The 14764-nt window shown below is 34.1% G+C and overlaps 3 protein-coding genes and 1 long non-coding RNA gene across 4 annotated transcripts; 2 read left to right on the forward strand and 2 right to left on the reverse strand.

Annotated features, from left to right (window-relative positions):
• Positions 1-241: 241 nt before the first annotated feature.
• On the forward strand, positions 242-2803 carry LOC142539335 (inorganic phosphate transporter 1-4). The gene is made up of 2 exons (XM_075644736.1): positions 242-428; positions 999-2803. Exon 2 carries the CDS (start codon positions 1063-1065, stop codon positions 2650-2652), a length of 1590 nt encoding a protein of 529 aa, XP_075500851.1. The 5' UTR covers positions 242-428; positions 999-1062; the 3' UTR covers positions 2653-2803.
• Positions 2804-5858: 3055 nt separating this feature from the next.
• On the forward strand, positions 5859-8500 carry LOC142539336 (uncharacterized). The gene is made up of 5 exons (XM_075644737.1): positions 5859-5979; positions 6452-6583; positions 6854-6932; positions 7023-7106; positions 7938-8500. Exons 1-5 carry the CDS (start codon positions 5944-5946, stop codon positions 8264-8266), a joined length of 660 nt encoding a protein of 219 aa, XP_075500852.1. The 5' UTR covers positions 5859-5943; the 3' UTR covers positions 8267-8500.
• Positions 7705-8242, reverse strand: LOC142539337 (uncharacterized). Its single transcript, XR_012818874.1, has 2 exons — positions 8083-8242; positions 7705-8052 (listed from the first exon to the last, which is right to left on the reverse strand). It is a non-coding gene; the product is annotated as an uncharacterized LOC142539337 (long non-coding RNA).
• A 2338-nt stretch (positions 8501-10838) lies between the features above and the next one.
• LOC142538822 (protein CUP-SHAPED COTYLEDON 2-like) lies at positions 10839-12846 on the reverse strand. The gene is made up of 3 exons (XM_075644116.1): positions 12577-12846; positions 11999-12264; positions 10839-11397 (listed from the first exon to the last, which is right to left on the reverse strand). Exons 1-3 carry the CDS (start codon positions 12755-12757, stop codon positions 11062-11064), a joined length of 783 nt encoding a protein of 260 aa, XP_075500231.1. The 5' UTR covers positions 12758-12846; the 3' UTR covers positions 10839-11061.
• Between the last annotated feature and the right edge of the window lie 1918 nt (positions 12847-14764).

Below are 14764 nucleotides of genomic sequence, written 5' to 3' on the forward strand. Positions count from 1 at the left end.
ATGGTACGTAGAACGTATTAATTAAGTAAAAATAATCATGAAAATTTAGTCTCATATATACATACATATATATATAATAAGCAAATAAAAAATTATATATTATATATAATAAAAAACCAACTATGGAAATTGAATTTCGACTATATATTTATTCTTACAAGTATAATTTAGCATGGCAATAATAGAGGGGGTGAAGAGGAGCGAAAGAAGGGCCGGGCTGTTCGTGTTTCCGCATTTGACTGGTGCGGGAGGATGAATCGGGAAGCAGAAGGAATATGCCGGCGAAGATTCCAGTCTGTTGCGGTGTCCTGGCCACCTTATTTCTATATATATACGGATTCACTCACAGAAACCCTAAAATATCTCCAATACCACTCTCTGATCTGTCTATCTCTCCCTTCTCTCTTTCTAGCTTCCGAAAGAAGCAGGTCAGTTTTTCATAAAACAATCTTTTGATTTTTGATTGAATTGTATATATGGTTTGCGTAACATGTGATTTGGGACATTGTGATAGGCGATTAGGGCAGTGATGGATTAAAAAAAAGTTTCATAAATTTTTCAGGAAAGATCGTGTTTCATCATCGCATGATGTTTGTATTGGTTCGGGAATGTATTATTATGAACCCTAAGATATATAGACGTGCATCCATTTTCCGTATATATGCATGCATATATGGTGTGCGATGAGGCGGATCGAGTGAGTCACTCGATAAATTTCACGGTCCTTCCTGATCTGTTTTGTTTGTCTTGATTTTGGTTGTTTTTTATGTCTTCGAGGTTCATTTCTTGTTTGTCACATTCAAATTATTGAATCAGAATCTAGCAAAATGTTATCTTGTTTGGCATGAAATATGTCGATCGTCAAAATCAAGATTTCTGAAATCTTGAATCTGGAAAAATAAAGAAAATGTGATGATAGAACCACTATAAATTTAGAGTAGAATCTGATTTTAAGAAGTCGTAAGTCGGCTTAAGATGTTCTTCAACAATTGTTGCAGATAGAGACGACAGGCAGTGGAGAAAGAAATAATCTAAAAAGAGAGTATACATCCAAAGAGAAAAATGGCTGGAGATAATTTAAAAGTGTTAAACGCACTCGATGTGGCCAAAACGCAATGGTACCATTTCACAGCAATCATCATAGCGGGAATGGGATTTTTCACGGATGCCTACGACCTCTTCTGCATATCCCTTGTCACGAAAATGCTTGGCCGCATATACTACCATGTCGAGGGATCACCCAAGCCGGGAAGCCTGCCACCCAATGTCTCTGCGGCCGTAAACGGCGTTGCATTGTGCGGAACTCTGGCAGGGCAGCTCTTCTTCGGCTGGCTTGGTGACAAACTGGGCCGGAAGAAAGTGTATGGTGTCACCCTCATGCTCATGTGTCTTTGCTCCATTGCTTCGGGCCTTTCGTTCGGGAAGGAACCAAAGACGGTTATGGCCACCTTATGCTTCTTCCGGTTCTGGCTCGGTTTTGGTATTGGTGGAGACTACCCTCTGTCGGCCACCATCATGTCCGAGTATGCTAACAAGAAGACTCGCGGAGCGTTTATCGCTGCGGTGTTTGCTATGCAGGGGTTTGGAATTCTCGCCGGTGGAATTTTTGCTATGATTATATCTTCTGCTTTTGAAGCCAGGTTCAAGGCTCCGGCTTACGAGGTTGATCCGATCGGATCCACGATTCCACAGGCAGATTATGTTTGGAGGATTGTGTTGATGGTTGGTGCGATCCCAGCTATGCTGACCTTCTACTCTAGGATGAAGATGCCGGAAACGGCCCGTTACACTGCGCTAGTGGCCAAGAACGCGGAACAGGCGGCAGCAGACATGACCAAGGTCTTGCAAATGGATATTGAGGCTGAGCAGCACAAATTGGAAGCTATTCAACAGAACAAGAAGGCTTCCTACGGTTTGTTCTCGAAGGAATTCCTCAAACGACACGGATTACACTTGCTTGGAACCACAAGCACATGGTTCTTGCTAGACATCGCATTTTACAGCCAAAATCTGTTCCAAAAGGACATATTCAGCGCCATTGGATGGATCCCTCCCGCGAAAACCATGAATGCTATTCAAGAAGTTTTCACAATCGCAAGAGCACAGACTTTGATCGCCCTCTGCAGCACGGTCCCTGGATACTGGTTCACAGTGGCGCTAATCGATGTTATAGGCAGATTTGCCATCCAGATCATCGGGTTCTTCTTCATGACAGTGTTCATGTTTGCTTTAGCCTTCCCTTACCACCACTGGACTCATCCCGATAATCGTATTGGATTTGTTGCTATGTATTCGCTAACGTTCTTTTTCGCCAACTTTGGGCCAAATGCCACCACATTTGTCGTGCCTGCCGAGATTTTCCCCGCCAGGCTACGCTCAACTTGCCATGGGATATCGGCTGCATCAGGTAAGATGGGCGCCATAATTGGTGCATTTGGGTTCCTATACTTGGCACAGAACCAGGACCCGAAAAAGGCTGATCCAGGCTACCCGGCTGGGATCGGGGTCAAAAATTCGCTTATCGTGCTCGGTGTGGTCAATTTTTTGGGCTTGTTGTGCACTTTCTTGGTGCCTGAATCAAAGGGGAAATCTCTGGAGGAAATGTCGGGTGAAAATGAGGATATGAATGAAGTAGAAACTGGTAGAAGTTGAACACTTGCTTTGATTATTTTACTTGAGCTATTCTTTTTCTTTGTAAATTGTTAGAGTTTGAGGTACCGAATCTGCAGCTTGAAGGGTTAGATAGATTGTTTATTGCGACCAATTGGTATTAAATGGATTGTTCAGTTTAGTTATTTACTATCATGCATCAAGATTTGTTTAGAATGAAGGATAACAGAATTCACTACAGGAGAAAATGGCTGTTCACTCCAATCGCAAACTAAAAGATGAAAACACTTTTCTGCATAACTGTAACTATTCATCCTATTTATGTACACAAGAAAACGTATTGCTAAACACGCTTCTTATAATTTATAGATGTATCACATGGGTTATAAAATACATGAGTTGCATTATTGATGGACTTGGACCGTCCTATCCATTTGAGCTAATTTTTGGGATTGAGTTAGGTCCAAGTCTCAATCTTAATATTACATCAGATCTCAGTTTCTAATGTTATATGTTAAATTGTTTATAGTTGGGTCACACGTCTTGTAAATTTTATGTTCTAGATGTGCATTCCTGGGCACGAGGGAGGTGTGTTTGTTGTCACACATCGGTTGGATAAAATCTTCGGGAATTGCATAAATAGACTTGAACAATCATCCTCTCTTGAGTAGACTTGTCAAAAAAATGGGCTGGCGGGGCGAGCCAGCCCGCCGTTAGACGGGGCGGGCCTCTAAATGACCAACCCAGCCCAATCCACCTTGGGCCGCGGATTAGGCGAGCCGACCCGCTTATTTTTTTAAGAAAAAAATGGTACATAGTATCACAGTAAACATAGAAGAAAAATATATTTCAATCAAATAATTTCATAAAATACTTAAAAACATTGAAATAAGAAATTAAAAAAGCATACAACATAATCTATAAAAGGTAAAGTGCTTAAATCAAAGATGAAGAAATTAAACAAATACTATAAAGTCAATTCTCATTAAATTCCATTTAATCTTGATCTTCTACATTGGCACATAGATTCAGATTTTACCTGAGTGAGTGATGGAGACGAGGCGCGGGAGAAAAATAAGGAAGAAATAAGATAAGAGAGTGATGGAGGGGCGCATGAGATTTATTCCAATTTTTATATAAAACTTAAAAATATAAAATTCTACCCTAATTGCCCGCCTCGTTTAGGCTCGTCCCGTCTTGGCCCGCAACCCAAACGGGCTCAACCTGTTTGACCCGCCTCCAAACGGTTTGCTATTTTATCAACCCAACCCGCTCAATTTTTATAGCGGGGTGAGCCGGCCCGATGAACCTGACCCAATTTGACAAGTCTACTCTTGAGTTAACTTTTGTAATTGAGTTAGGTTCCAATCGAAGATTTTTTCACTGCCCTTATTGTGCAAGTAAATTGCACTGTATTTACAGTTAGCTATGTATCATTATCAAGAACTAGCAACCAAGAAATGTCGAATATCTCTTTTCTTTCAGCAATTTATAGGGCACAAAAAAACTCTTAGACATCGTCTTACGAATTAATTTTGAAAGATAGATTTTCGATCCGACATAAAAATGTATTATGTTTAATGATTTGATAAATATAATTTATACAAGTAATTAAGTATTAGTTTAAGTAAAAATAGAGAAAATTTGGTGGTTTTAAGCTTTAAAAACCCGAAATCTGGTATTATGCACTAATTTGGATTATATTTTTTAGATAAATTTTTTTAACAACTTAAAAATAGAATAAAAGAATCTGTAAATTGGCCAAGAACTTCATTTTGTAAGACTTCGATAATTTTAAAATTTTATAAACAAAAAAGAAAGTTTGGAAAATTTTAAAAATATATACGCATTTTGTCTATAAAATCGAAAAAAATTATATATTAAGTAAATGGATTTTGAACGTTTTAAAATTTTAAATATAATATTTTATTTACTATAAAAATTGTAACTTCCGTATATTATTTTAGGAAATTAAAAAAAAAACCTATATTCAATAAATACATGAGAGTTGCATTATTGATCGATTTGGACCATCATATCCATTTGAGCTATCTTTCGGGATTGAGTTAGGTTCAAGTCTCAATCTTAATATGATATCAGATCTCAGTTTCTGCTGTTATATGTTAAATTGTGTATAGTTGGGTCACACGTCTTGTAAATTTTACGCTCTAGATGTTCGTTCTTGGGCACGAGGGAGGTGTATTTGTTGTCATACATCGGTTTGATAAAATCTTCGGGAATTGCATATATAGATTTGAACAATCATCCCCTATTGAGTAGACATGTCAAAACGGGCTGGCGGGGCGGGCCAGCCCACCACCCGCCGCAACCCGCCATTAGACGGGGCGGGCTTTTAAATAGCCAACCCAGTCCAACCCACCTGGGGCCGCGGGTTAGGCGGGCCGACCCGCTTATTTTTTAAGAAAAACATGCTACACAATATCACAGTAAACATAGAAGAAAAATGTATTTCAATCAAATAGTTTCATAAAATACTAAAAAAACATTGAAATAAAAAATTAAGAAAGCATACAACATAATTCATAAAAGGTAAATTGTTTAAACCAAACATGAAGAAATTAAACAAATACTATAAAGTCAATTTTTATTAAATTTCATTCAGTTTGATCTTCTACACTAACACATTGATTCAGATTTTACCGGAAGAAATTAAACAAATACTATAAAGTCAATTCTCATTAAATTTGATTCAGTCTTGATCTTCTACATTGATACATTGATTCAGATTTTACCAGAGTGAGTGATGGAGGCGAGGCGCAGGAGAAAAATAAGGAAGAATTAATATAAGAGAGTGATGGAAGCACATGAGACTTATTTCAATTTTTATATAAAACTTAAAAATATAAAATTCTATCCTAATTTGGCAGGCCAGCTCGTCCCGTTTAGGCTCGTCCCGTCTTGGCCCGCAACCCAAAAGGGCTCAACCAGTTGGGCCCGCCTCCAAACGGTCTGCTATTTTATCAACCCAACCCGCTCAATTTTTATAGCGGGACAAGCCGGTCCGACGGGCCTGACCCAATTTGACAATTCTACTCTTGAGTTAACTTTTAGAGTTGAGCTATCTTCAGTTCAGCAAGTAAATTGCACCGTATTTACAGTAAGCTATGTATCATTATCAAGAACTAGCAACCAAGAAATGTCGAATATCCCTTTTCTTTCAACAATTTACAGGGCAAAAAAAACTCTTAAAGATCGTCTCAGGAATTAATGTATTTATTTATTATAAATAAAATACGAAACCGTTTAACCAATAATCCCTCTCGCTCGTTTATTTCAAAACCTACCTTCGCTGCTCAAGACAGCGGCGGTCGCATGTTCATAGCTGCACTCCGACAGTCCGATCCTCGAGTAATGCGATTTTTCCTTCTGTTCTTTTGTTATAATCTTTACTATTAAAAGGCTTAAACTTTCTGAATGCAAAAATACTATTCCTATCTGCAATTCTTCTGAGAACACAAGTCAGATACACTGTTTGTAAATTGCTTATAATCGTATGCTTGTCGTGTGTTGCTCTGTTTATTTGTGTTTTAAGTTAGAAAGATTTCATTTTTTCTTATATTGTGGCTATTCTTTTTCAATTGGGGATAAAGAGTTTCCTGTTTTGGTTGTATCCCTAGAAAATGGTTTTTTTTTTTAAGTGTCGGGTGCTTTACGTGTTGATATGAAGTTTATATTTGTGATCATGAACGCCTGTGTGCTGTTTTCCTATCAGCAATTTGTTGATATTTGGTGATGTTTTGAAGTGTTTTCTTTTATATTTTCTTGATTCTATTTGACAAACGTTCTATTTACAACCTCTGTTTTGCATTAATTTTTAGAGGCAATGGATGTGTCCGCTGAGAATGATTACCAGCCCCCGAAAGAGTTTGTGGAGGATAAGAAGGATCTGCTTGTTGATCTCAAAATAACGGACTCGACTGAACTCTGGCTTATTCAGTGGCCTATTAATCAAGTATGATTTCATGTATTCATGCATCCATATTTGAAATGGAGGGTATAGATTTGAAGCTTAGCAGGATTAAATTTTTTTCCTTCGTGTCTTGTCTTCTACTTTGCATCAAACACGAGAAAAGCTTTCCTTAATAATCTTCTTTGTTTGTGTCTTGGATTAAGAATCCAAATGAACTACAGGCTGAAGCTTTTTTGCAAAAATCTTGATTATCGATTGCTTCCATAGTGGTGTGACTCATATGTAATTTGATTAAATTTTTATTGATTTCAGTCTCCTGATTTTGATGGGAAAGAAGTGTCTTTGAAACTCAATGACGATGGTCATCTCGGGAGTTCCAAGTGCTCATCTGGTAATCTTGTTACAACTCTATTGTCCTTGGTTGTGTTCATTCTGTTGGATATGTCTATTAACTGCTTTACACATGGATTTATCGTGTCAGGAAAATTGTATGACGTAGTTAGTCTGAAATCCCAAGGTCCAGAACCTATAGTTTTCTTATCTTCAACAGAGGAGGCAAAAATAGGCAAGCATTTATATTTTTACTGTCATTGCAGTTGGTTTTATTTCTGCTGCTCAGTTGCTAATATTCATTAAGGCTTGGTTCTTATTATTGGACGTGAATTGCTAGTTCTGGTTTTGCCTTTCTCTGTACATGTAGAACATAGTGATAGTAGTTAAGTATTTGTTCAGGGACCGGAGCTCATCAAACTTTGAGCTAAAGGAAGGAATTGTGGCGAACTCTAATCTAAGAATATCTGATCTTTTCTCTGCAAAATTACACGATCCCATAATTTTATAGCATTTAAAGAGTAATCCAACACAAGTGTATAGCTTTTAGGTTAGTTTAACCGCCAAAGCACCTCTTAAGCATTGTTTCTTGAAAATGAAAGCGAAAGTAATTTATATTTGGGTCAACAGTGAAAATGTTTTTCTGGCCTTTGGCTTCTCCGTTGTCTAGTGTTTTGTTATTTTTCTCCTGAAGGATTTAATGATATACGTCATGTTTTTGAACTGATCTGCTTGTTTCAACTCTATTGAGCAACATCTCGTGGTAATGAGTCTAATGTCATGGTTAAGCATAATCATTGATCATGCTTTCCTCTAGTTGAAATTAGTCTCAGTTTGTATTTTAAGTTTTCAGAGAAATTTTGTCCGCATGGAACTATATACGGGCTCGGAGATATTCATGCAATGATATATCAAATTGTGTCATCTCGTGTACTTGCAATGCCATCTCGTGTACTTGTAATATTATTCTCAATTATATATTGTAATTTGTAAAGTGAGATCATAGTGAAATGTATATTGTTCCTTAGACAATTACTCCATGTGAATTGCTGCTTGTATGCAACAGCCGGGAAGGTTTCCAGATGGGTTTCTCTGATCCATTACCCAGAGCTTGGTGAGTTGAAAACACGAAATTCTCTCAAATCGAGCCAGTCTCAAAGGTCTTCCACGGCTACGTCAACCTTGTCGGGTCGCCCCTTGGCTACTCCAACTCGTAGTATTAAACCGAAAAATCCTCATACGATGAGTAGTCAAATTACCACCACTCCGAGCAGTAGAACCAAGAGTACTATCACTCAAGATTCAGTTAAGGGAAACAGGGTTGTTACATCGACAGGTTCCATAGAGCATTCGGAAGAAAGAAAATCAAAGAAGAAAAGGAAAACTGAAAGCTGAACCACGTATACCTTGTACACCATCACCGTCTGCAAATTTTGAATTTATGATTGATTTTGTTGAACATGGTGGATTTTAGTGAAGATCGATTTGAAAATTCACAATTTTCGTTTCTTGTATAGAAATGACCTCTACGAGTCGCTTGCTTCACACAAAAAAAAGGTGAAAACGAGAGGATACCAACATTTGATTAATTTCTAGAATAAAAAGTATGTGTTAGGCCACCTTTTTAATTTCATTGTTTGTTCGTTGAAAATTATTTAGGAAATCTAGTGAAGTTCCACCTATTGTACGCAGGTGTAGTGTTTAAAGAGTAATCTTAATCTAACAACAGTACATCAGAAAATGATATTGTATCCAATTTATTCATAACTGGACATATGTTAGAACGATTTTTCATAAAAAAAAATTAAAACATAATAGTTGGATCAGTTCGACCGGATAATCAGATCGAAAAACTAAGTTCAACCGGATAGTTGGATCAGTTCGACCGGATAATCAGATCGAAAAACTATGCAGCACACAGCGTGGTGCAACTGCATCAGCTGTGTACACTCACAATTATTTTGTTTTGTTTTGTTTTTGTTTTTCTTAATAAATAATTATGTTTTAATTTGTAGATGAAATTATGGTATTTCTAAACGGTTAAAATTTTGACAATTTGGAAATGGTTAATTTAGTCATTGTATAATTTTTAAAAAATAATAATTTACATAAATATCTTATTTTATATCACCTACAATTCACACTTCTCAATCTTCTACTCCAACCTTTATACCAAAAAAATCATTAGGGATTATTTTACCGATTTGTAGCCGTTACAAAGTAGCCGCTACAAACTAGACGTAAATTTTATTTTTGAATAAAAATATAAATGATTTTATTTAACAAAAAAAATAAGATATTATTGAAGTGAAACTCATAAATATTTGGTTCATGAGATATTTGACTGTGAAATATAAGATATTTAAACAACGAAATATTTAATTGATAATCCGAACCACCAGATCCACAAATATTTAAGAAAATCATCCCGATCATCGATGATATTCTAAAAGGGGGCCCAAAATTTTTATTTTAAATATTTGGTATGATAATTTCGTTCAAGTATAACTTTTGACAAATACAATATGAGCACAATAATTTCTTAAAACATTATATTACGGTCTGGTTATACAAATAAAGTTTATTATTTATTGTTTTCTTCAATTTAATCTCACTGTAATCAATAATTTAGTAATCGAATTCAGTATTACATTTTACTTCTAATTATTAATATTTGATATCGGGAATACCAGAGGAAATTTTTTTTGTTTGCAAATTTCATTATGTACGTATAATAGTTAAAATTATGCCCTAACAAAACTATTTTTTTTTTACATTTTCTTCTTACCTTTTGTTTTTTATTTTAAGAACTGTAAAACATTTTTTTAGTAAGTCTCTTGTGAGAAGGTATCACGAATATTTATCTGTGAGACGGGTCAACCCTACCGATATTCATAATAAAAAGTTATACTCTTAGCATAAAAAATAAGAGTAGGTCTCTGGTGAGACGGTTTCACGAATCTTTATTTGTGAGACGGGTCAACCCTACTGATATTCACAATAAAAAGTAATACTTTTAGTATAAAAAGTAATATTTTTTCATGGATGATCCAATTAAGAGATTTGTCTCACAAAATATGACATGTGAGACCGTCTCAAACAAGTTTTTTCCAAAAAATAATTATTTTTCATGGATAACTCAAATTGGATATCCGTCTCACAAAATACGACCCGTGTGACCGTCTCACACAAGTTTTTGTCTTTTTTTGGGTCGAAAACACGATTCACGAATTGGTTACTTCTTATCTTAGAGATTACTAGATTATTTGGTTGGCCACCAATTAATGTTGAGGGATTGCCTTGATAAACCTCGTGAGTTAAAAGCGTAATATATAAATAATCTTCTAATTCAGAAAGAGTAAAAGGATAAAGCAATAAATTACAAGAGTAATATAATTCCTTTGATAAAACAATGAGTCAATATCTTAATCAATCTCATGCCAAATAAAATGAAAAGTAAGTGAAAGCCGTGGAATCAAAGTTTGCTAAAATTTTGGCTTGAAGTGATATATTTTCTAAATTGAAAAAGATTGATTGCTTTTCATTTTGGATGAGCTTATAGCTAAAATTTAAAGGATGTGAAATTCGCAATTATATATTCTTTATACATAAAAACTTCTATGAGACTATCTTAAAAGTAAATATTGTGATATTGATTCTTACCCGACACGATGTATGAAAAAATATTATTTTTTATGTCAAAAATAATAATTTTTATTCTATGTATGGATCAGATAAATCTGTTTACGATTATAGATCCATGAGATCATCTCATAGAAGACTTATTGATCTATATTTTATTATTTAACCTAATTCGAAAAGTATAAAACATGTGTAGGGTGTACGTCAGTATGTGTCTATGTACAAAACGAGCTACGTGTGCTACATATATATGTGTATACATACGGGTGCATACACACACATATATAAAGATGGTAGATAAAAATAACAATATACATTTCCAAAGAGAACCATATATTATCGATAACCCTAACACCAAATTAAACCAACATTTATTAGGGTTTGTATCTCATTATTGAGACATTACATGAAACAATTGCTCACGCCTATTTATTACCTTACAATAATCACATACAACAGCATTCTGTCGTATATATTTTCACAATTTCAAACGTATTACATCAATAATTTTTTTAAAAATTTCAAAAAATAATAATAATTACAATATTTCACCCACTGAATATATAGTAGTCAAGATCCATGTCAAACAAGAATCCATAATCCTCATCACCAATTTTAGCTTCAAGAATTTTACCAGCACTGGTATATGGTACTTGATCTTCATTGATATTCATAGATAGCTTAAGGGGACCGGGTGATCCGAGCAGAGACGACGATTCGGGGAAAGTGGTTGGATTCTGGCCTGATGGTCTCTCGGATGAGCTTCTTGCGTTGATAACTTCATGCTTTTGTTCTTCGATGTTATAATTGAAAGCCGTACCATGAAAGATGTGGGAATTTTCACCTTTGGATTTGTGAAACACTCTGCATAACACCCAGTCTTCCTGCCAATAATATTCAGAAAGTATATATTAATCACCACTATTATTAGAAAAATTAGAGAGAAATTTGAAATTAATTAAACGCAAGTTGATATATCCATTATTGGCCTTTTAAGTTTGATTTCATAAACTAGTAAACTTATATATCCTTTTTTCATATGTATGTACACTTGCACATGGGCTTAAATAAGCAATTGAATACTTGTATAAGAGAAGGATACATAAGATCATTATGGATTAAATTAATCATTTTATTATAAGTACGTATATTAATCATCATCAACACTCCGATAAAAATGACTAAATCGTAAATTGACTTACATGCACGGCATACATGACAAAAAATGAAAAACTTGCAAGTTACAAGACTAGAAAAATAATTCTCCCTTCCCTAAAATACGATAACCAAAACATATATCAATATATCTGAATACGTGTAGAATAAAACTATATATATTATATATAAAAAAAGAGAGAGACCGCATTTAATATTTTTTTTTATCATGATCGCAAGTAATAAATTGAAATGGCATAAAATGGGAAAAATTTAGAGCTTACATAAAATAATATTTTAAAATTTTTATCTAGATTATGAGAGGCTTACCTTAGGAGGTAATTCAGGGTTTTCGAGACGAAATTCGTGCATGATCCATCCAGTTTTGATTCCGTTAGGAGCTCTATTCTTGTAAAAAACTAAAGTCTTCCTCATCCCTACCACGGCCAGAGTTTTGGGGTCGAATACCGGCCGATCTTTTCCGGTGGCTTTCCAGTAGCCTGAGGTGGTCGCCCGGTTGGCCCGAAAACCGGTGGCGTATTTGCAATCACGGAAGCTGAAGAAGTACCATTCTTTCCTGTTTAACTTTGCCTCATCTATATATGAAAACCAATAAGTTAATTAACATGCATACACCACAACTGTTAGCTAGCTAGGTCTTCTCAATACTTGGATTAAATATGTGTATGCATGTGATTATATATCTCTGTATGTAAATTAGATCTCATGTATTATAATGAGAAAATTAAAATTCCATAACAAAATTTTAGCCTTTTATGCTGTGGAGGAGGCAAAGGGACGAAATCTCGTGATCGAAATTATCGAAAAATATTTGAATAATTTTTAATATTGCTGATCTGATAGACTAAAAAATTATTCATGTCCTAAGAAGCTACGTACGTACATACCAGGAAGCTGCCATGGCTCACATGTATGGAGATTGACTTCAAGCAAAGTTGTATCTTCGGCATCTTCCCCTTCTTCACATTTACCAATCTTTTTGTAAAGATAATGGCAAACTAAGTCTTCGTCACTCGGATAAAACCTAAATCCTGGTGGAAGTGTGGCCTCAATGTCTCTTAAACCCATTTTTTTCGAAATTTAAATTCCGAGTCGAATATTGAATGATTCTTTATCTCATATCGAATTTTCTTGGGGGGAATAATGAGTTTTAGATGAGAGATGGGAAAATATGGGTTTTATTTATAGGGAGTCATGATCCATATTATGAGGATCGAGATAGCTATAGGTAGCTAGGTTGACAAGTGAATTAACCAACCTAATTTGGAGTTTCTACATTCAAGTTACAAAGTTTTTTCTCCCATCTAATAACAATCTTGGTCTCTTGGTGAGTTTTTATTAGAGTCTTCCTAAAATACCCATATATAAATAACCAATTTCAATAATATTTATATCACATATATATTATTATGAGAAAAAAACATAAGAAAAATTTTGATAAAGAAAAAATTATACCAACACAAAATACTTTATATAAAAATAAAATTATACTAATTTAGATTGAATTTATAAACCTGTACGCCTCTTGTGCAAGAATAGCAAGTTACAATTTTTTTTTGACAAAAACTTGTGTGAGATGGTCTCACGGGTCGTATTTTGTGAGACATATCTCTTATTTGGGTCATCCATGAAAAAATATTATTTACTTTTATAAATATCATAAGATCTCTTCTTACCTAGGGCTAGATTAAATGTAGAGTTTCTAACTTATTTAAAAAATTACATCGGGCTCTTTAATTGTTGTTTTAGAGTAGCCAAGATTAATGAGTTTTAAGATTTGAATCAATATTCTTAACAGCCACATTTTTTATTTCTAAATTTTCCTTTATAATTAGTTATTTATCTCATATTTACTATTTTTTATATAAAAAAAAACATGAAGTTGTGACCGTAATATTCAATTCGATGACTGCATTAATTAAACTGTCGGTGTACACCAAAACATATATGATAAAAGGAAGAAAGTAAAAAAAAAATTTGGAGATGAAGGAAGAATTGATTTAGATAATCATAAATTGTTGGGGAAAATAGGGATAATATTCAAAATAATGATTATGGATAAACTGGTGTTATAATTGTATATTGCGATATAAGTAATAATAAAATAAATTAGACTACATATAATATTTGAATTAATGCACATCAAGTCTGCATATATAAAGTTAAAAGAAAACGAAATCAAATCGAGACATGTAATATGTTACACTTTCCTTAAAAAATATATGTCCCCTCCTATTCCAAGGTTTACTATGGACGATTGTTTGACATGATACACCGGTGATACATGCAACAAAATAGCACAAAGTTTTACACAAACGAACTGAACAGTACATAAACTTTATCATGATTGGGAGAAATAGCAGTGACATAAGTCGAGAGAAGAAGAGAATTCAGAAAGAAAGTTTTTTCAAGTTATGCATTTGAAAATGAGGATGATATGTATATATATAGAAAAAATCTTGAAAATTCAGAATGTAGAAGGTTATTTCTATATTTGTCATTTCAGAAAAATTTTTATTTAATCTTTAAAAAAGTTACTTGACCTTTCATAAAACCAAAAGTTATTTAATTTTTAAAAAAATAAAAGTTATTTGACCTTTCAGAATACATTTCAGAAAAATTTTTATTTAACCTTCAAAAAAGTTACTTGATCTTTCAGAAAAACAAAAGTTATTTAATTTTTTAAAAAATAAAAGTTATCTGACCTTTCAGAATACCAAAGGTCATTTGACATTTCATAAAGTCAAATGTCATTGGAAATAAATTTTATATCTATATATAAAATTCAACATTTGAATCTTGCATATGATAGATAGATGTGACCTTGTGAACATTTCCTTGTGAAAGTACTTTTATTTACTAGATGATTGTAGAAGATATGTCCTTGAACTGTTTTGCCTTTTGTGTAAATTAAAAAATACTGCACAGAAGATGTTCTCTGATATAGCTCAGTTCTCATGATTATGTTTTTTATGATCATGAATACATGCATGATTCTGCGAGAGGGTCTAGGATTTAGCCTTGAAATTCTTTTGAAGTGGCCTCACTTCTCTCTCACATAGGCGATTCTAAATA

Source organism: Primulina tabacum, chromosome 3 (assembly GCF_025594145.1).
Source record: "Primulina tabacum isolate GXHZ01 chromosome 3, ASM2559414v2, whole genome shotgun sequence".
NCBI classification, from domain to species: Eukaryota; Viridiplantae; Streptophyta; class Magnoliopsida; order Lamiales; family Gesneriaceae; genus Primulina; species Primulina tabacum.